At 45.0% G+C, this 22,146-nt stretch overlaps 1 protein-coding gene across 3 annotated transcripts in view; it reads left to right on the top strand.

The window, feature by feature from the left end:
- pnpla7b (patatin-like phospholipase domain containing 7b) overlaps positions 1 to 22,146 on the top strand; it is a 395,228-nt gene that overhangs the window by 87,186 nt on the left and 285,896 nt on the right. For all 3 annotated transcript variants that reach the window (XM_041193028.1, XM_041193027.1, XM_041193030.1), the window contains 3 exons: positions 2,384 to 2,487; positions 4,078 to 4,236; positions 14,792 to 14,869. In XM_041193028.1, the coding sequence (XP_041048962.1) occupies positions 2,384 to 2,487; positions 4,078 to 4,236; positions 14,792 to 14,869 (341 nt within the window). The remainder of the gene's footprint in view (positions 1 to 2,383; positions 2,488 to 4,077; positions 4,237 to 14,791; positions 14,870 to 22,146) is intronic.

Here is a 22,146-nt window from a genome sequence, read left to right on the forward strand (position 1 = left end):
CTCAATTGTCCTGGTGGCAGCCTGTTTGAACCACTGTGGTCCATGTGGTGCATGCACACCCACAGTGCTGTTAGAGAGGTAGTTCCAGGATTTTGATCCAGTGACAGCAAAGGCCCAGTGATATAGTTCCAAGCGAGGATGGTGTGTGGCTTGGAGGGGAACTTGTAAGTGATGGTTTTCTCACGCATCTGTTGTCCTTGACCTTGTAGGTTGTAGAGGTTGCAGGTTTGGAAGATCTTGTTGAAGGAACCCTGATAAGTTACTTCAGTGTATCTTGTAGATGGTACACACTGTGCATAGGTAATGGAGGGAGTGAATTTTTGTGGATGGGATGCCAATCAAGCACGCTACTTTGTCCTGGATGGTGCTGAACTTCTTGAGTGTTGTTGGAGCTGCACTCATCCAGGCAAGTAGAGAGTATCCCACCACACTCTTGAATTGTGCCTTATAGATGGTGGATAGGCCTTGGCGAGTCAGGAAGCGATTTACTCTCTGCAGAATTCCCAACCTCTGACCTATTTATTTATATGGCTCAGTATTCATATGGCTGCCCCAGTTCAGTTTCTAGTCAAAGCTGACCCCCCAGAATGTTGATAGTGGGGGATTCAACAATGGTAATGCTATTGAATGTCAAGTGGCAAGGGTTAGATTCTCTCTCGTTGGAGATGGCCATTGCCTGGCAGTTGTGTGGTGCAAATGTTACTTGTCGCCTATCAGCCCAAGTCTGAATATTGTCCATATCTTGCTGCCTATGGACAGGGACTGCTTCAGTGTCTCAAGAGTCATGAATGGTGCTGAACATTGTGCAATCATCAGCGAATATCTCCACTTCTGAACTTATGATGGAAGGTAGGTAATTGATGAGGCAGCTGAAGATGGTTGGGTCTAGGACACTACCCTGAGGAACTCTTGCAGCGATGTCCTAGGACTGAGATGATTGACCTCCAAGAAGCACAAACACCTTACTTTGTGCTAGGTATGACTCCAACTAGTGGAGAGTCTTCCCCTGATTTCCATTGTCTTCAATTTTGCTCGGGTTCCTTGATGCCACACTTGGTCAAATGCTGCCTTGGCGTCAAGGGCAGACACTCTCACCTCGTCTCTGGAGTTCAGCTCTTTTGTCCGTTTTTGGATGAGGCTGTAATGAGATCCAGGGTCGAGTGGCCCTGGAGGAGCCCAGACATGAATGCCAATGAGCAGGTTATTGCTGAGTAAGTGCTGCTTCATAGCACTGTTGACATCACCTTCCATCACTTTGCTGATGACCGAGAGTAGACTGATGGGGTGGTAAGTGGCTCAGTTGGATATCATGTTATTTGTGTACAGGACATACCTGGGCAATTTTCCACATTACCGGGTAATTGCCAATGTTTTAACTGTACTGGAACAGCTTGGCTAGGGCGCGGCTAATTCTGCAACACAATATTATTGCCAGAATGTTGTCAGGGCCCATAGCCTTTCCAGTATCCAGTTCCTTCAGTCATTTCTTGATATCATGTGGATTGAATCAAATTGGCTGACGACTTGCATCTGTGGTGCTGGGGACCTTGGAAGGAAGCCAAGATGGATCATTCACTCGGCACTTCTGGCTGAAGATTGTTGAAAATGCTTCAGCATTTGACTTTTGCACCAATGTGCTGGGCTCTTCTATCATTGCGGATAGGGATATTTGTTGAGCTTCCTTAGTTAATTGTTTAATTGTTCACTATCCTTCGTGGCTAGATGTGGCAGGATTGCAGAGCTTAGATCTTATCTGTTGGTTGTGAGATCGTTTCGCTCTGTCTATCGCTTGCTGCTTATGCTGTTTGGCATGCAGGTAGTCCTGTCTTGTAACTTCACATTTTCAGGTATGCCTGCTGCTGCTCGTAGCGTGCCTTCCTGCACTCTTCATTGAACCAGGATTGATCCTCTGGTAATGGTAGAGTGGGGATATGCTTGGCTATGAGATTATAGATTGTGATTGTATACAATTCTGCTACTGATGGCCCTCAGAACCCCGTGGATGCCCAGTTTTGAGTTTCTAGATCTGTTGAAACTTGTGGTAGTACCACATAATATGGTGGAGGGTATCCTCAGTTTGAAGATGGGACTTTGTCTCCACAAGGAATGTGGGATGGTCAATACTACTGATACTGTCACGGGCAAATGCATCTAGATGTAGGCTGTAATTCAAATTTGAGCACTCCTACCAGGAAAAGATTACTCGTGTATAAGCCAGAAACCCAAATTGACAACTTGGCAGCATTTGCCTTTAAAACCAATCTGAGAGTCAGTAAGGTGGCACTGGGGATGTTTGTTACAGATTGGCAATCTGTGTATCTTTGTAAAATTGGATTAATAATCTGCTCTCTTGCTTCAAAATAATTGCTGGTTCTTGTTGCAGGAGGAGTGTCCGTTAGTAAATCTGACATGGATATGGCATATGAAAGGGCAAGGATCAGCCTGTCAGCAGAGGAGCGTTGTTCCAGTCCTGTTATGTCTGTCAAGGTGCATACCTATTTTAGCACAGTATCTAGGTCTTGAAATCCACAAACTGTGTCAAGCAGAACTAAAACTGGGTAGGGAAACCTGTATCAAACATGCACTCAGTTAGTTACCAGTGCCAAATGAAAAAATTATATCCTGTTCTAAAACATGAAGAACCCAGTAGATGTCTCGTTTACTTACATAATGACAGTTACTGCACTTCAAAAGTAATTGAATTGGGGGTTCTCCGATGTTTTAGCAGGATAGGAAATCCTATAAATTCAGAGTATTTTATATATATATATATATATATATATATATATATTGCATTCATATGATTCCTTATGCCAATGTCTCAAAGTCCCTTATGTAATATATAAAACAAGCAAGTGCATGTGTTTCTAAAATTAAAACACAAATATAAAGAGCATATGTTTTTATATATATGTTTTTGTTTTATGTAAATAAATTGTGCATATATATGTTGTATCATCAAATAATGGAAAACGTGGGATCAATGTTTAAAACTCATGAAGAATACACTATTTGTCTCATCTATCTTTCATGTATGTTATATTCTTTATAATTTTTAAATATCATCACTGTTTTCTAATAAAGGATTATGTCATTGTGATTTTTATTTTTTTTGGAGCGAAGAGAGAAACAAACAGAGCCTCTTTGTGTTTGGATCAAGGTATTTCCAAGATGTTATACTTGGTTCTGAAGGCTCAGAGCTGGTTGAATCCTCAGTATTCTAATATCTGGGCTAGGCAGATATATCACAGTACACCAGGGGAATGTTGATCAGCCAGCCTGCTTCATTAATGAAACCTTGAGGAAGTCGACCTGAGCTCCTTGAGCTTGGAGAGTAGGCTCTATGGGGAGGGAATGTACAGTGTGTATCAGACAAATAAACTATCATGCGTGATTTCACAGCAGATTGGTTTTGACACTCTTAAGCTTGCCAGTATTTTTTGTGCCACCCAAATGATTTATAGTTCATGAACCTTAATTTGCTTTAGGAGGTGCTGCTAGATTTTAAACAGACTTTATAAGCATCTGCTGTACCCTGGGCACCATGGTAGTTCCTTTGTAAGTCTATAAGGAAAACTTTTCAGTGATACCTTCATTTTCTGGGTATTTTTGAAATCAAGCCAGTGTGTATGAGGTAGCATGTCTGTAAGCATACAAGTTGTTCACTCAAATTTAAATGTATACAATTCAATTCCAGCCTGACTTTCTCTTAATTTCCTTTTGACACTGAGAAGTTGGAAAATTGTACCTGCTTGAACATTTGAGCTGAAGCATGTGGCTTAAGTTGAAGGTAACAAGATGGAGATGACCTTTCTTCAACCTTCTCCCAGAGTGGAAGCTCTACTGCTGCTAAATGTATCAACCGCACATTGGCCTGGCTGAAAAGAGAATAAACTCATCCCCAGCAGACTGGAGGGGGAGGGGTGGGGTGGGGGGTAATATAAGCAGTTCTGGGTAGTCAGTGCATGATTGCTTGGCTTTATAAAAACAGCGCTGGGGGCGATAGTTATTTTAAAACAAGAATAGCAAACTGCAAAACATACCTATGACATCTAACCACAATTCCTTGTTCAACAGCCTTCTCTGAAGAAGAGTGTTACTATGATGGAGCAGCCTTCTGTTGTTCACCATTACATTGAGAGTGAGGAACGAGCAAGCGTGATTAACAATCACAGACAATATGACATGATTTTAGAGGCCGCCAAGAAAGATCTTCTGACCTTGATGAAACTTAATGTGAGTTATAAAAATAATTACTTACGAAGTCAGTTTTCTGTTGTGACAGGTGCTGGATTGCTAATTATAACACAAGTAGATTTGATACAGTGGCTAAGCTGGTCTTGATCTACTCAAAGGTCTCATTGTCACCACATGCTATCCAATTTTACAGCCAAAGATGCCAAAAAAAACTTTCTTTCAAATCATTCACCACCAAAGAAGCTTGCATTTATATGTTACTTTAGCACGATTTAAATGCCCCAAAGCACTTGCCAGCTGTAGGAGATGCTAGGGCTGCCTATGGAAGTTGTCGGCAGCTGTGCTGGATATCTTCATTGTTAGACTTCTATATTTTCTTGTTGTGGTGACGTTTCAGCTATGCTCAATTTTAAACCAGTTGTGTAGAGGCATATAGTAATTTATGGTTTCTTTTAGCCTTGTTCGAAGTTGGTGAAAAGCCTGCAACTGATTATATTAATCTGAATTTTTTCATGGAATGTCTGAGCTTGGCTATTATGGCATTGTATCAACAGTGATCTACAGACCGTTTCTGCTTAAAAATCAGGATGAGTTATAAAGTATTTAGAAAAAGAAATGTATCAGAGATTGTAAATAATTCAAAACAAAAACAGAATTACCTGGAAAAACTCAGCAGGTCTGGCAGCATCGGCGGAGAAGAAAAGAGTTGACGTTTCGAGTCCTCATGACCCTTCGACAGAACTAGGTGAATCCCAGGAAGGGGTGAAATATAAGCTGGTTTAAGGGTGGGGTGGGGGGAGAAGTGGAGGGGGGTGGTGTGGTTGTAGGGACAAACAAGCAGTGATAGAAGCAGATCATCAAAAGATGTCACAGACAACAGAACAAAAGAACACATAGGTGTCGAAGTTGGTGATATCTAAACGAATGTGCTAATTAAGAATGGATGGTAGGGCACTCGAGGTATAGCTCTGGTGGGGGGAGCATAAAAGATTTAAAAATATATAAAAATAATGGAAATAGGTGGGAAAAAGAAAAATCTATATAATTTATTGGAAAAAAACGAAAGGAAGGGGGAAGAAACAGAAAGCGGGTGGGGATGGAGGAGGGAAGTCAAGACCTAAAGTTGTTGAATTCAATATTCAGTCCGGAAGGCTGTAAAGTGCCTAGTCGGAAGATGAGGTGCTGTTCCTCCAGTTTACATTGGGCTTCACTGGAACAATGCAGCAAGCCCAAGGACAGACATGTGGGCAAGAGAGCAGGGTGGAGTGTTGAAATAGCAAGCGACAGGGAGGTTTGGGTTATTCTTGCGGACAGACCGCAGGTGTTCTGCAAAGCGGTCGCCCAGTTTACGTTTGGTCTCTCCAATGTAGAGGAGACCACATTGGGAGCAACGAATGCAGTAGACTAAGTTGGGGGAAATGCAAGTGAAATGTTGCTTCACTTGAAAGGAGTGTTTGGGCCCTTGGACAGTGAGGAGAGAGGAAGTGAAGGGGCAAGTGTTACATCTTTTGTGTGGGCATGGGGTGGTGCCATAGGAGGGGGTTGAGGAGTAGGGGGTGATGGAGGAGTGGACCAGGGTGTCCCGGAGGGAACGATCCCTACGGAATGCCGACAGTGGGGGTGAAGGGAAGATGTGTTTGGTAGTGGCATCATGCTGGAGTTGGCGGAAATGGCGGAGGATGATCCTTTGAATGCGGAGGCTGGTGGGGTGATAAGTGAGGACAAGGGGGACCCTATCATGTTTCTGGGAGGGAGGAGAAGGCATGAGGACGGATGCACGGGAGATGGGCTGGGCATGGTTGAGGGCCCTGTCAACGACCGTGGGTGGAAAACCTCGGTTAAGGAAGAAGGAGGACATGTCAGAGGAACTGTTTTTGAAGGTAGCATCATCGGAACAGATGCGACGGAAGTGAAGGAACTGAGAGAATGGGATGGAGTCCTTACAGGAAGCGGGGTGTGAGGAGCTGTAGTCAAGGTAGCTGTGGGAATCGGTAGGCTTGTAATGGATATTGGTGGACAGTCTATCACCAGAGATTGAGACAGCGAGGTCAAGGAAGGGAAGGGAAGTGTCAGAGATGGACCACGTGAAAATGATGGAGGGGTGGAGATTGGAAACAAAATTAATAAATTTTTCCAAGTCCCGACGAGAGCACGAAGCAGCACCGAAGTAATCATCGATGTACTGGAGAAAGAGTTGTGGAAGGGGGCCGGAGTAGGACTGGAACAAGGAATGTTCCACATACCCCATAAAGAGACAGGCATAGTTGGGGCCCATGCGGGTACCCATAGCCACACCTTTTATTTGGAGGAAGTGAGAGGAGTTGAAGGAGAAATTGTTCAGTGTGAGAAGAAGTTCAGCCAAACGGAGGAGAGCAGTGGTGGATAGGGATTGTTCGGGCAAAGCCCCACTTGTAAATAATTCATCTGACTGTCCAATAGTTTCCAGTAATTACACATTGATTGTCAAGTGACATTGTTACAAATGTATTTCTCTATATAAAGCTGCTCACTTCAAATTTAGAGAATTGGAAAGCACACCACTGCTATCTGCAAACACAAATCTGTGAATATGACAGTGATCTATCTGTTTACGGCTGTAAAAGGCACTCATGTACATTAGACACAGGAAAACCAGGACTTGATATGTTTACACAAGCTTAATGAATTGTGCTTCTCAAAATTTTGACGTAAGTTGGGTGATGCATTCTTCAAATGTGGATTTGGGTAATTATCCATCTCTCAATATAATTTAAAATTATTATTTTTTCCTATTTGGATCGGCATCAAATCTGGTCTATAATTTCTGTGCCCAATCAAAACTTTTGCAAAGTGGAATCAGAGTTAGAGACCCATTGGGATGTCCCTTTCTCATATTTGGGACTTGTTTGAATATCTCCCAGATTGAAATGGTTGACTGGCTAGTAGTCTCTGATCTTTGCTACTGAAATTGCAACAAATTGCTGTAGCAACAGCTTAATTTCATGACTTTAGGAGTTGAACATAAACAGAATCTGATGATTATGACTATACTCAAACATAAATTTAAAATCCTGTACAGGATGCAGATGCTAGACTCTACTAGAAGATGTCCTTGGTTTGGAGAGGTAAGAAAGTGGAAGGAAATAAAATGAATTCGCTGGCTAGCTTAAAATTCAGAGTCTTTCTAATTTCTTAGACTCTAAATTCCAGGTTATTCATTGTAAAGTAGAGTTCCATTGCTAATTTTTCAAATGTGAATTGTGTTATAATGCAATACCTGTTTGGATAGCAAGATTTGGATCATTTGTGTATACACAAAATCCGTGACAAAGGACTGCATTGATTGTTTTCAAATGCTTGCTTTGTGAACAAAACTCTGATGTCAGGTTTCCGATTAATGGTCATTTTCTCTTTTTCAATCCACGCAGCCATTTGGTTTGATTTCCCCAAGAGGCTGCTTCAAGTACAAGCATGTTCTGTGCAATAGCTGACCCTGAACTCCCTAATGGAGGCTGTTAACAGTTGAGAGAGGACACTAAACAATTGCAAAGAATTATGAGTAACTTCAAAAAAAATTCCCACTTTTAAAAACTCTTTTTCTGCTTGTGGTATTAGAGGATCAGTAAGTGTTACTCGGCCCAGATAGTACACAGGAGCTGAATTAAGTCTCAATGGTGGATGTTATAGCTTGGGCTTTTTCCTAACACGCTATAACTCTGTGCCCTTGTGCATGTCATGTTTGGCCTAGTGTGCCCAGGGTTAACAGTTGCTCCCTGATTGTTATCTGCTGAAAGGTAGAAAATTCTACATTGACAGACCAATGCATACAGATTAAAACTACTTGGCCAGATTCATATACAGGTTAATTATAATGGAGTCACAGCAAAGTACTCAACTTAGTGAAGTTATTTAAAAAGCAAAAAACTGCGGATGCTGGAAATCCAAAACAAAAACAGAATTACCTGGAAAAACACAGCAGGTCTGGCAGCATCGGCGGAGAAGAAAAGAGTTGACCTTTCGAGTCCTCATGACCCTTCAGAAGGGTCATGAGGACTCGAAACGTCAACTCTTTTCTTCTCCGCCGATGCTGCCAGACCTGCTGAGTTTTTCCAGGTAATTCTGTTTTCATTTAAAAAGCAGTTAGCTCATAAGCTAATACATTTAATAATCCTTGTTGGGTGTATTTATTATACATTTAGATGACTATTAGAAATTTTGAGTGAAGCCATCTTTTGTATATCTTTTCAATGTAAAGCTGTGTGTATGATGGAAATTTCTAGTCTGTCCATGTAGTCTATTTCTCAAATACTTTGAGTTCAATAGTCTTTTAAATCAGAGTCAATCATCAAAGATTAAAAACATATTGTATGAACTATTTCATGAAATGCTGATGAACACTTGTTTTCTGAAGACCCGTTAAAACCTTCACCATATACAAGACCCCATATCCTGACCAACTTTCAGATCAATTGACCTAGCCCTGCCCTCAGTCAGTTCACCCTGACCTTCTATGTCTTTTGACAAACAACGACATTTTAATTCAGTTGTTACCCAGCTGGATCCTAAATGGGTTGACTGATAAAACAACCAGCAACTCAATGGGCCAAAATTGATGGAAGTATTTGAAAATGAATACAATGTTTACTATACCTTTTCAGTTGCCTAATTGCCTCTTGACATTCAGTGACATTACCATCTCTGAAGCCCCCACCGTCAATATCCTGGGGGTTACCATTGACCAGAAACTGAACTGGACTAACCATATGAATACTGTGGCCAAAAGGGCAGAGCAGAAGCTAGGATTCCTGTAACGAGTAACTCACTTCCTGACTCACCAAAGCCTGTCCACCATCTACAAGGCGCAAGTCAGGAGCATGATGAAACATCTTCCATTTGCCTGGATGAATGCAGCTCCAACTACACTCAAGAAGCTTGACGCCATCCAGGACAAAGCAGCCTGCTTGATTGACACGTCTTCCACAAACATTCACTCCCTCCATCACTGACGTACAATGACAGCAGTATGTACCATCTATAAGATGCATTGCAGGAACTCACCAAGGCTCCTTAGACAGCACCTTCTAAACCCACGACTGCTGCCATCTAGAAGGACAAGGACAGCAGATACATGGAAACACCACCACCTGGAAGTTCTCCTCCAAGCCATTCACGATCCTGACTTGGAAATATATTGCCGTTCCTTCACTGTCGCTGGGTCAAAATCGTGGAACTCCTCTCTAACAGCACTGCGGGTGTACCTTCACCACATGGACTGCAACAGTTTAAGAAGGCAGCTCACCACTACCTTCTCATGGGCAATTAGGAATGGGCAAAAAATGCTGGCTTAGCCAGTGAAGCCCACATCCCCTGAATGAATGGGGAAAAAAATTAGTGCCTTCTATTTTTTGTTGAAATTTAAGACCTGTATCATTGCAATCTGTTGTTTGCTATTTTGGGTTTGGCTCCAGGTCTACAAAGGCCAATGTTGTACTTTCAGTACTGGCTTGTACATAATATCCCTTGAACTTTGCAGATGTGCCTTCTCCGACTGTGCTGCCAATCCTGCAATTTAGGAACAAGTTCTGCATTTTCAGATCAAAATACATGTTTGCACTGTTGGATCGTGGATGACATTGGTGTAATAGTTAGAGATGATCTTGGTTCAGGAGATCAGGAGAAAGTTTTGGTTTGGGTGGAGATGAGGAATAGTAGGGGAAAGAAGTCACTAGTGGGAGTGGTCCACATACCCCCTAACAGTAACCGCAATGTAGAACAAAGTATACAAGAAGAAATATTGGATGCTTGTGATAAAGGGACAGCAATAATCATGAGTGATTTTAATCTACATATAAACTGGAAAAATCAGGCTGGCAGTAGTAGCCTGGATGAGGAGTTCATAGAATGTTTTTGAGATGACCAGAGAGCAGGTTATATTAGACTTGGTATCATGTAATGTGACAGGATTAATGATCTCAGAGTGAAGGCACTCCTAGGTAGTAGCGACCACAATATGATTGAATTTTACATCCAGTATGAAAGAGAGAAGAGTGGGTCTAAGACTAGTATTTTAAACTTAAATAAGGGCAGCTATGTGGGCATGAAAGCTGAGCTAACTGAAGTGAACTGGGATACTAGGCTAGAGGATTGATCAATAGAAAAGCAGTGACAGACATTTAAGGGGATATTTCAGAATAAGTATATTCCTACTATAAAGAAAAATTCTAAGGGGAGGAGCCAAGGTTAACTAAAGAAGTTAAGGAAAGTATCAAACTTCAGGAAAAAGCATATAACTGCACAAAGATGAGTGATAGGTCAGATGATTGGTCAAATATAAAGAATGGCAGAGAATGACAAGGTTAATCAGGACAAAGAAACTAGAGTATGAGAGGAAGCTAGCTAGAAATGTAAAAATGGATAACAAGTTTCTACAGGTAGTTTAAAAAAAAGAGTAAAGTGAGTGTTGGTTATCTAGAGAGTGGCAGTGGGGAGTTAATAGCTAATAAGGTAATGACAGATGAAATAAATATTTTGCTACTGTCTTCAATATAGAGGATACAAAAAACATTCCAGTAATAGCCGTAAATCAGGAGGTGGAAGGGAGAGAGGAACCTGGTGAAATTACAATCACTAGGGAAGAGGTACTGAGCAAACTGATGGAGCTGCAGGCTGACAGGTCTCTGGGTCCTGATGGACTTCACCCTAGAGGTGGCTAATGAGGTAGTAAATGCATTGGTGTTAATTTTCCAAAATTCGCTAGATTCTGGAAAGGTTCCATCAGACTGGAAGGTAGGGAAGGTGTTAGAATCAGTCATTAAGGAGGTCATAGCTGGGCACTTAGAGAAACTCAAGGTAATCAGGAAGAGTCAGCACCATTTTGTGAAAGGGAAATCATGTTTAACCAATTTATTGGAGTCCTTTGAAGGAGTAACATGCATCGTGGATAAGGTGTCACATTGAAGGTTATTGCAGAAAATAAAAACTCATGATGCAGGGGACAACATATTAGCATAGATGGAAGATTGGCTGGCTGGCAGAAAACAGAGTATGCATAAATGGTTTTTTTTCTAATTGGCAGGAGGTGACGAGTGGAGCCCCACAGGAGTCTGTGCTGGGGCCTCAACTTTTTACAATTTACCTCAATGACTTAGATGAGGGGAGTGAAGGCATGGTAGGTAAATTTGCAGATGAGTGAAAGATAAGCAGGAAAGTATGTTATGTAGAGGACATAAGGATGTTGCAGATGGGTATAGATAGGTTGAATGAGTGGACAAAAATCTGGCAGATGGAGTCTAATGTAGGAAAATGTGAAGTTGTTCACTTTGGCAGGAAGAATAAAATAGCGGAGTATTACTTAAACACAGAATGGATGCAGAATTTCAAGGTGCAGAGGGATCTAGGTGTTCTAGTGCATGAGTCACAAAAAGTTAGTATGCAGGTACAGCAAGTAATTAAGAAGGCTGATGAAATGCTATCCTTTATTACACACGGAATTGAACATAAAAGTAAAGATGTAATGCTTCAGTTATACAGGACATTGGTGTGATCGCACCTCGAATATTGTGTGCAGTTTTGGTCTCCTAATTTAAGGAAGGATGTAAATGCGTTGGAGGCGGTTCAGAGGAGGTTTACTAGATTGATACCTGGACTGAGCAGGTTGTCTTTTGAGGAAAGGTAAGACAGACTGGGTTTGTTTCCACTGGAGCTTAGAAAAGTAAGAGGTGACTTGATTGAAGTATACAGTATAAGATCCTGAACAGTGTTGACGAGGTGATGTTTCCTCTTGTGGGTGAGTCCAAAACTAGGGGGCATTGTTTTAAAATTAAGGGTTGCCCTTTTAGGACAGAGATGAGGAGAAATTTTTTTCTGAGGGTTGCACGACTTTGGAACACTCTACCTCAAGACGTGGAGTCGAGGTGGATAAATCCTTGTTAGGTAAGGGAATCAAGGGTTATCAGGGGTAGATGAGAATGTGGAATTCAAAACACAAACAGATCAGCTGTGATTTTATTGAATTGCAGAGCAGACTCGAGGGACTAAATGGCCTACTTCTGCTCCTATTTCGTATGTAAGTGCACCTCTACAACAGCGACAACACCTACTTGCATTTATAACAATACTGGCAGCCTTCCGTCTTGTAAGACTGGTTTGCGCTGTGGTGGTCAGCTCTGTGTTAAGCATTGCCTGAAGTGGTTCAGAAGCCCTATCCTGGCTTGGAAGTCTCTGCCTCATTTGCTGAACAGGATGACAGTGGGCTGAGAAGGTACACGATTCGCTGGCTTCTGTTTTTTCTGCGTCCTCTTTTCGGCCAGCTGAGCTTTTCTTTTCTCCTCACCCCTTCCAAACAGTCAGCCTCCAGAGGTCACGCTCATCTGCAACTGTCTCCCAGTTGTCAGGATCAATGTCCGTCATCTTCATATCTCCCTTGCCGGTGTCCTTGTAGCGGAGGTAAGAATGCCCAGGAAGTCGTGACCCAGTGGCTAGTTCACCATACAGATATTTACTTGCATTTACGTAGCACCTTTAACATAGTGAAATGCCCATGGCTCTTCACAGCAGCCTAATTATTGAATCCCTCTGCAGTACAAACTGCAGACTCCATTGCAAGAGAGCTTGATGCATTAGTATGGAAATTTTCAATTTGCAAAGAAATCTTAAAACAAGCATCACCCGAAGTAAGTATTGTGCTTTAAATTTGTGTTTTTCTTTGAAATTCTACCTTTAAGGTAAGTAAAATGCTTTGACCTCTCATGAGGTAATTTCTTTTTAACTTCAATGCTGAACTGTCACTCATTCCTTGTCAAAGATTTTCATCTGAAATTTAGCTTTTGTAAAATGTTACCGCATATAATTCTTGGAACATTTTAATGAAAAATCTGAAGCAAATTTCTTTGTATTGAAGACACTTGGTGATATATTATTCCTTTGGTTAATGGTCATTTGAAAATTGCTGCCAAACTGCGCATTAAATGGTTAAGGCATGTGAGTGAATAATAATGATTGACTATCTGAAATTTGGTAGTCTAAAGAACAAATACTGAACTCTTCAGTGAGTCTGCTGCCTAGTGCAGTCCCCATATATGGTGAGATCAGTTAATGTTTTACCTATATTCAATGGTTAGTTGCAGATTTTGAATCATAGAATGATACAGCACAGAATGAGACCATTCTGTCAATTGTGCCTATGTTGGCTCTTTGAAAGAACTGTCCAGTTAGTCGCCTCCCCCTGTCATTTTTTCATAGCCTTGTAAGTTTTACCTCTCGGGTATTTGGCCAGTTCCCTTTTTAAAGATGTTATTGAATCGGTTTTGACCACCCTTTCAGCCAGTACATCCCACATCATAATGAGCTGTGTAATATTTTTTCCGTCATGTTACTTCTAGTTCTTTTATTCAATTACTTTAAGTCTGTTTTCTGGTTACCAACTTATCACCCAATAGAAAATTTCTCATTATTTACTCCATTAAAACTCTTCATAATTTTGAATACCCCTATCCTATCTCCCCAAACCTTCTCTCTTGTGAAGGCAACAACCCTAGTTTCACTAGTCTGTTCATGTAACTAAAGCCTTTCATCCCTGTTAAATCTCCTCTGCACTAAGACCTTCCTAAAGTGTGGAGCCCAGATTGTCCATAATACTCCAGTTAGGCTCTGACCAGTGTCATATAAAGGTTTAGCTTAATTTCAGAAATTAAAAACAAAGTGCTGGAAAAACTCAGCAGGTCAGGCAGCATCTGTGGAGAAGAAACAGTATTAATGTTTTGAGTCCAATATGGCTTCTTCAGAACTGCTAACTTAACTTTATTTTTGTACCCCATGCCTCTACGAAACCAAGGATCCAGTATGCTGTTTTATAACAGCTTCTCAACTGTCTAGTCACCTTCAAAGACTTGTGTACATACATTCCCAGGTCCCTCTGCTCCTGTATCCTCTTATAATTATGTTTTGTACTTTATATTACCTTTTCTCATTCTTCCTAATAAAATGAAATTGCTTCACACTTCCCCGCATTAAATTTCAAATGCCCATTTTGCCAGTCTGTACATGTCCTTCTGAAGTCTGTTGCTATCCTCCTTGCTGTTTACTGGCACCTGCTTGCTCACTTCTCCCCAGCACCCAGGCTCAGCAGTAGTGTGGATGTCCCCAACCCTGAGCCAGGTTAGCATTGTGCTGGTCATCCCCATTACACATTTGCATGTTGGGTTACTCCTCAATCAAGGCTGACAGTCTTTCACTTGAGATTGAACCTACATCAACATACAGCAATGCTTTGTCGTTTAAGAAAAAAAAATATCTATTTTCTCCCAAGCTGAAATATAAGCTGCCTTTAAATATTAAGCATGATTTGCATCAGTTCAGAAGCCATCTACCTGCCCTTGATGTCAAATTAATGGAAGTAAAGCTGACATGGCCCAAATGTGGCACTTTAAACTTTATATTTAAAAGCCACAAGTACAGCCAGTAACTTAGTCTGAGGGGTTTTAATCAGATTTTCCTTTCAAAGAGTGACAAAGGTGATTTGCAATTGGAATGACAAGAAGATAAGCTTAAGCAAATTGTCAGTGAAGAAATGGGTTATCCTTATTTCTGGTTTTTCTCTCCCCTCTTGGTTTCCTAGGATCCTTTACTGCTGGATGGTAGAGTGACTCTTCAACAGGTTAAAGCTGGAACGGTTGTGGCAAAGCAAGGTGACCAGGTAAGAACACTGCGTTCAGCTGAGCTCTTTATGTATGTGCCCTCCAACTTTTTATGCATGAGATTTGATTTGATTGCAGGATAGGCAAATGCAGACATCCCTAATTTGATTCTTGGGTTGCATAATGTGTTGCCAGGGCCATAATTATTGCCCATCGCTGGTAATGGTGGACCTTCTTGAAATTGCTGCAGTGCTTGAAGTGATCATGCTTCCAAAGTATGTGATGTAGGGAATCCCAAAATACTGACCAATGTTCACTCTAAATTTTCTTTGTACTGGGCATGCTACAAACACCTCTGAGGAGTTGGTCCCTGGGCAGTTTACATTTTAAAATTCACGGTTTACTTATGCTTACATTATGGAAGTTTCTCCTCATGCACTGATGAATTTGTGAATACATGGTACATTACAGATTGCTGTGCAGTTGCACACCCACACATCACAGAGGGCACATTGCTAACTTGCGATATATGTGGTAGATGATGAAACTTGGAGGTGAAGGTGTTTCCTGGATATTGTTGCTTTTCTCCTCCTCAGTGGCAGAGGTCACAGGGGAGCAATGAGGCTGTGTTGAAGTTAATTTGGTGAATTACAGGAGTGCAGTCTGTAGATTGTCCAAACTGTGGCCACAGTGCCCCAGTGGTGGAGTGGGTGAATGTTGAGTCCAAACCTTTGCTGCCTGTGTTCAAACTCTCACCAAATCCCATTCATCGATAACTCCCCTGCTTGCTGACCCCCATTGGCCACTAGTTAGTTAAGCAATGCCTCAATTTTAAAATTCTCATCCTTTTCTTTTACCACTCCATGGCCTCATCCCTCCCTACCTCTAATCTTCTCCAGTCTCACAACTGTCACAACTACACTCACCTAATTCTGGCTTCTTGAGCAATGTCAATTTTATTTGCTCCACCATTGCCATCAGCTGCCTGGGCCCTAAGCTCTGGAGTTCCTTCCCCGAACCTTTCTGCCTCTCTAACTTGCTTTTCTCTTTTTAGACCCTCTTTAAAACCCAACTCGTTTACTAAGCTTTTGCTTGTGTGGCTTGTGTTTTGTTTTATAATGCCCCTGTAAATTTAGTTATGTTGTAAGTGCTATACAAATACAAGTTGTTGTTGTTGCTGTTGTTTGTCTCCTTACTCATGAAAATTAGTTGAGAACTTTAATGACAAACACCTCTGGATAAGGCACAGCAGTAAGTGGAAAAATTGACCAGAGTTCATTTATTCTTGAAATTTAACATCAGAAATAGGAGCAGGAGTAGACTACACAGTCTGTCGAGCCTGCTCAGTCATTCAGTACAAATATGTCTGATCTTTGGCATCGACTTCAATTTCTCACTTGCTCCCCATATTTCTTGATTCTCTGGAAGACCAACAGCCTGTTCATCTCAGCCTTATTTATACTCAATGATAGAGTATCCACAACCCTTTACGGTAGAGAATTCCCAAGATTCATAACCCTCTTATTGAAAAATTTCTCCTCCTCTCAGTCCTATATGATCTGTCCCTTATCCTGAGACTGTGCCCTTGTAATGTAGATTCCACAGCCAGGGCGAAGCAACCTCTGTGTCTACTGTCAAGTCCCTTAAGAACCTTTCATTGAGATCACCTCTTATTCTTTTAAACTGCTCTAATCTAAGGACAATGCTCTCATCCTTAGAGCTAATGTACCGAACCTTTGCTATACAGCCATTAAGACAAATATATTTTTCCCTAAATATTGAGACCAAAATTGCGCACAGTACTCCAGGTGTGGCCTCACCAAAGCTTTATACAATTGTCGCAAGATTTCCTTATTCTTGTACTCCTTGCAATAAAGATCAATATGCCATCTGCCTTCTCATTTGCTTGTTGTACTTGCATGTTAACTTTGCATTCTTTATATGAGTGCACCCAAGTCCCTCTGAACATAAATATTTACAGTTTTCTTACCTTCCAAAAAATATACTGCATTTCTATTTTTTTCTATCAAAGTGAATTTCCAGATAACCCTTTCAAAAAGCTGATGGCACAGCCTGTGACAGGGCAGGTAGAATCCTCGCTGGTGCCCACAAACGGCAGCTGGTATCTACAGTGATGTGTGAGTGGAACAGGGATTACACTACAATAAAACATTGTTTAAAATACCTTCCATGAACAGAAGCAGATGTATAAACTGAAATGCAGTTTTCTTTGTGTATTTCGTGGTGACTTTTAAATGTACTTGATACAAATTTTCTGGTTTAATAAATTCAGAGGTCACTGGCATTAATAAAATTGTAGGGTTGCTGTTGAAAAGCCCTTTATTGCAGTAGTACAGCATCACCCATGAAGTGCAGAGTGATCTGCTCAGGCTTATTTGCAATTTTGGCGAGAATGATGGTGTTGATTGTTTGAGAGAAATGTGCATACAAGGGCCTTGTGCCTCGTATAAAATTGTTTTTTTTTAAATATTATGATCATCAAGTTGAGGAAAGGAGCTCCTTCACTTGAGTACTTGGTATTGAATTAAGCTCCCCAGCATAGATTAGATGTGGAGCGAATCTTCCTTGACTGCCTCAATAGCATGTCTCAGCTACAACTTGGGAAAATGATACACTCATGATTGTTTTATTTCCCACGCCAGTCATTTGAAAGTCTCTCTGAATGAGATTGACTTATCTTTTCACAGAGGAAGGGTAGTAGGGAATTTATGCCCATTAAGGTCTAGTAATATACAGCTCTGTCAAATTCACTGCATAAGAATCTTTTCCCTAGCAAATAGAAGAGACTGTAAGCTGGAATGAAAGCTCATCCAGGGATGAAAGGCATGAGGCAGTTTATGAATAGCTTTTTAGGCAGTTCATTGAGGCTTGCCTCTCTCTCACTCTCGTTCTCTTTTTCACACGCCCCATCTGCCACCACGATCCCCTCTCTCTCCCCCGCACTGACCGCCCTCTCTCTCCCCCCCCCCACTGACCCCCTCTCTCTCCCCCCTCCACTGACCCCCTCTCTCTCCCCCCTCCACTGAGCCCCCCTCTCTCTCCCCCCTCCACTGAGCCCCCCTCTCTCTCCCCCCCCCACTGAGCCCCTCTCTCTCCCCCCCCCCACTGAGCCCCTCTCTCTCCCCCCCCACTGAGCCCCTCTCTCTCTCCCCCCCCCCCCCAACTGAGCCCCTCTCTCTCTCTCCCCCCCACTGAGCCCCTCTCTCTCCCCCCCCACTGAGCCCCTCTCTCTCTCCCCCCCCACTGAGCCCCTCTCTCTCTCCCCCCCCCACTGAGCCCCTCTCTCTCTCCCCCCCCCACTGAGCCCCTCTCTCTCTCCCCCCCCACTGAGCCCCTCTCTCTCTCCCCCCCCACTGAGCCCCTCTCTCTCTCCCCCCCCCACTGAGCCCCTCTCTCTCTCCCCCCCCCACTGAGCCCCTCTCTCTCTCCCCCCCCACTGAGCCCCTCTCTCTCTCCCCCCACACTGAGCCCCTCTCTCTCTCCCCCCCCACTGAGCCCCTCTCTCTCTCCCCCCCCACTGAGCCCCTCTCTCTCCCCCCCCCACTGAGCCCCTCTCTCTCTCCCCCCCCCAACTGAGCCCCTCTCTCTCCCCCCCACTGAGCCCCTCTCTCTCTCCCCCCCAACTGAGCCCCTCTCTCTCTCCCCCCCCACTGAGCCCCTCTCTCTCTCCCCCCCCCACTGAGCCCCTCTCTCTCTCCCCCCCCACTGAGCCCCTCTCTCTCTCCCCCCCCCACTGAGCCCCTCTCTCTCTCCCCCCCCACTGAGCCCCTCTCTCTCCCCCCCCCCACTGAGCCCCTCTCTCTCCCCCCCCCACTGAGCCCCTCTCTCTCTCCCCCCCCACTGAGCCCCTCTCTCTCTCCCCCCCCCACTGAGCCCCTCTCTCTCTCCCCCCCCACTGAGCCCCTCTCTCTCTCCCCCCCCCACTGAGCCCCTCTCTCTCTCCCCCCCCACTGAGCCCCTCTCTCTCTCCCCCCCCCACTGAGCCCCTCTCTCTCTCCCCCCCCACTGAGCCCCTCTCTCTCTCCCCCCCCACTGAGCCCCTCTCTCTCTCCCCCCCCACTGAGCCCCTCTCTCTCTCCCCCCGCACTGAGCCCCTCTCTCTCCCCCCGCACTGAGCCCCTCTCTCTCCCCCCCAACTGAGCCCCTCTCTCTCCCCCCCAACTGAGCCCCTCTCTCTCCCCCCCACTGAGCCCTTCTCTCTCTCTCCCCTCCCACTGAGCCCTTCTCTCTCTCTCCCCTCCCACTGAGCCCTTCTCTCTCTCTCCCCTCCCACTGAGCCCTTCTCTCTCTCTCCCCTCCCACTGAGCCCTTCTCTCTCTCTCCCCTCCCACTGAGCCCTTCTCTCTCTCTCCCCTCCCACTGAGCCCTTCTCTCTCTCCCCTCCCACTGAGCCCTTCTCTCTCTCCCCTCCCACTGAGCCCTTCTCTCTCTCCCCTCCCACTGAGCCCTTCTCTCTCTCTCCCCTCCCACTGAGCCCCTCTCTCTCCCCCCCAACTGAGCCCCTCTCTCTCCCCCCCCACTGAGCCCCTCTCTCTCCCCCCCACTGAGCCCTTCTCTCTCTCTCCCCCCCACTGAGCCCTTCTCTCTCTCTCCCCTCCCACTGAGCCCTTCTCTCTCTCCCCTCCCACTGAGCCCTTCTCTCTCTCCCCTCCCACTGAGCCCTTCTCTCTCTCCCCTCCCACTGAGCCCTTCTCTCTCTCTCCCCTCCCACTGAGCCCTTCTCTCTCTCTCCCCTCCCACTGAGCCCCTCTCTCTCCCCCCCCACTGAGCCCCTCTCTCTCCCCCCCACTGAGCCCTTCTCTCTCTCTCCCCTCCCACTGAGCCCTTCTCTCTCTCTCTCCCCTCCCACTGAGCCCTTCTCTCTCTCCCCTCCCACTGAGCCCTTCTCTCTCTCTCCCCTCCCACTGTGCCCTTCTCTCTCCCCCCACCGATCCCCCCAGCCACCCGACCCCACCGACCCCCCCCGCCACCCGACCCCTCTCATCCCCCGCCACCCGACCCCTCTCTTCCCCCGTCGCCTCTTTCTCTCTCTCTGTCGCCTCTTTCTCTCTCTCTGTCGCCTCTTTCTCTCTCTCTGTCGCCTCTTTCTCTCTCTCTGTCGCCTCTTTCTCTCTCTCTGTCGCCTCTTTCTCTCTCTCTGTCGCCTCTTTCTCTCTCTCTGTCGCCTCTTTCTCTCTCTCTGTCGCCTCTTTCTCTCTCTCTGTCGCCTCTTTCTCTCTCTCTGTCGCCTCTTTCTCTCTCTCTGTCGCCTCTTTCTCTCTCTCTGTCGCCTCTTTCTCTCTCTCTGTCGCCTCTTTCTCTCTCTCTGTCGCCTCTTTCTCTCTCTCTGTCGCCTCTTTCTCTCTCTCTGTCGCCTCTTTTTCTCTCTCTCTGTCGCCTCTTTCTCTCTCTCTGTCGCCTCTTTCTCTTTCTCTGTCGCCTCTTTCTCTCTCTCTGTCGCCTCTTTCTCTCTCTCTGTCGCCTCTTTCTCTCTCTCTGTCGCCTCTCTCTCTGTCGCCTCTTTCTCTCTCTGTCGCCTCTTTCTCTCTCTGTCGCCTCTTTCTCTCTCTGTCGCCTCTTTCTCTCTCTGTCGCCTCTTTCTCTCTCTGTCGCCTCTTTCTCTCTCTGTCGCCTCTTTCTCTCTCTGTCGCCTCTTTCTCTCTCTGTCGCCTCTTTCTCTCTCTGTCGCCTCTTTCTCTCTCTGTCGCCTCTTTCTCTCTCTGTCGCCTCTTTCTCTCTCTGTCGCCTCTTTCTCTCTCTGTCGCCTCTTTCTCTCTCTGTCGCCTCTTTCTCTCTCTGTCGCCTCTTTCTCTCTCTGTCGCCTCTTTCTCTCTCTGTCGCCTCTTTCTCTCTCTGTCGCCTCTTTCTCTCTCTGTCGCCTCTTTCTCTCTCTCTGTCGCCTCTTTCTCTCTCTCTGTCGCCTCTTTCTCTATCTCTGTCGCCTCTCTCTATCTCTGTCGCCTCTTTCTCTCTCTGTCGCCTCTTTCTCTCTCTGTCGCCTCTTTCTCTCTCTGTCGCCTCTTTCTCTCTCTGTCGCCTCTTTCTCTCTCTGTCGCCTCTTTCTCTCTCTGTCGCCTCTTTCTCTCTCTGTCGCCTCTTTCTCTCTCTGTCGCCTCTTTCTCTCTCTGTCGCCTCTTTCTCTCTCTGTCGCCTCTTTCTCTCTCTGTCGCCTCTTTCTCTCTCTGTCGCCTCTTTCTCTCTCTGTCGCCTCTTTCTCTCTCTGTCGCCTCTTTCTCTCTCTGTCGCCTCTTTCTCTCTCTGTCGCCTCTTTCTCTCTCTGTCGCCTCTTTCTCTCTCTGTCGCCTCTTTCTCTCTCTGTCGCCTCTTTCTCTCTCTGTCGCCTCTTTCTCTCTCTGTCGCCTCTTTCTCTCTCTGTCGCCTCTTTCTCTCTCTCTGTCGCCTCTTTCTCTCTCTGTCGCCTCTTTCTCTCTCTCTGTCGCCTCTTTCTCTCTCTCTGTCGCCTCTTTCTCTCTCTCTGTCGCCTCTTTCTCTCTCTCTGTCGCCTCTTTCTCTCTCTCTGTCGCCTCTTTCTCTCTCTCTGTCGCCTCTTTCTCTCTCTCTGTCGCCTCTTTCTCTCTCTCTGTCGCCTCTTTCTCTCTCTCTGTCGCCTCTTTCTCTCTCTCTGTCGCCTCTTTCTCTCTCTCTGTCGCCTCTTTCTCTCTCTCTGTCGCCTCTTTCTCTCTCTCTGTCGCCTCTTTCTCTCTCTCTCTGTCGCCTCTTTCTCTCTCTCTCTGTCGCCTCTTTCTCTCTCTCTCTGTCGCCTCTTTCTCTCTCTCTCTGTCGCCTCTTTCTCTCTCTCTCTGTCGCCTCTTTCTCTCTCTCTCTGTCGCCGCTTTCTCTCTCTCTCTGTCGCCTCTTTCTCTCTCTCTCTGTCGCCTCTTTCTCTCTCTCTCTGTCGCCTCTTTCTCTCTCTCTCTGTCGCCTCTTTCTCTCTCTCTCTGTCGCCTCTTTCTCTCTCTCTCTGTCGCCTCTTTCTCTCTCTCTCTGTCGCCTCTTTCTCTCTCTCTCTGTCGCCTCTTTCTCTCTCTCTCTGTCGCCTCTTTCTCTCTCTCTCTGTCGCCTCTTTCTCTCTCTCTCTGTCGCCTCTTTCTCTCTCTCTCTGTCGCCTCTTTCTCTCTCTCTCTGTCGCCTCTTTCTCTCTCTCTCTGTCGCCTCTTTCTCTCTCTCTCTGTCGTCTCTTTCTCTCTCTCTCTGTCGTCTCTTTCTCTCTCTCTCTGTCGTCTCTTTCTCTCTCTCTCTGTCGTCTCTTTCTCTCTCTCTCTGTCGTCTCTTTCTCTCTCTCTCTGTCGCCTCTTTCTCTCTCTCTCTGTCGCCTCTTTCTCTCTCTCTCTGTCGC

Source organism: Carcharodon carcharias, chromosome 8, assembly GCF_017639515.1.
Source record: "Carcharodon carcharias isolate sCarCar2 chromosome 8, sCarCar2.pri, whole genome shotgun sequence".
NCBI classification, from domain to species: domain Eukaryota; kingdom Metazoa; phylum Chordata; class Chondrichthyes; order Lamniformes; family Lamnidae; genus Carcharodon; species Carcharodon carcharias.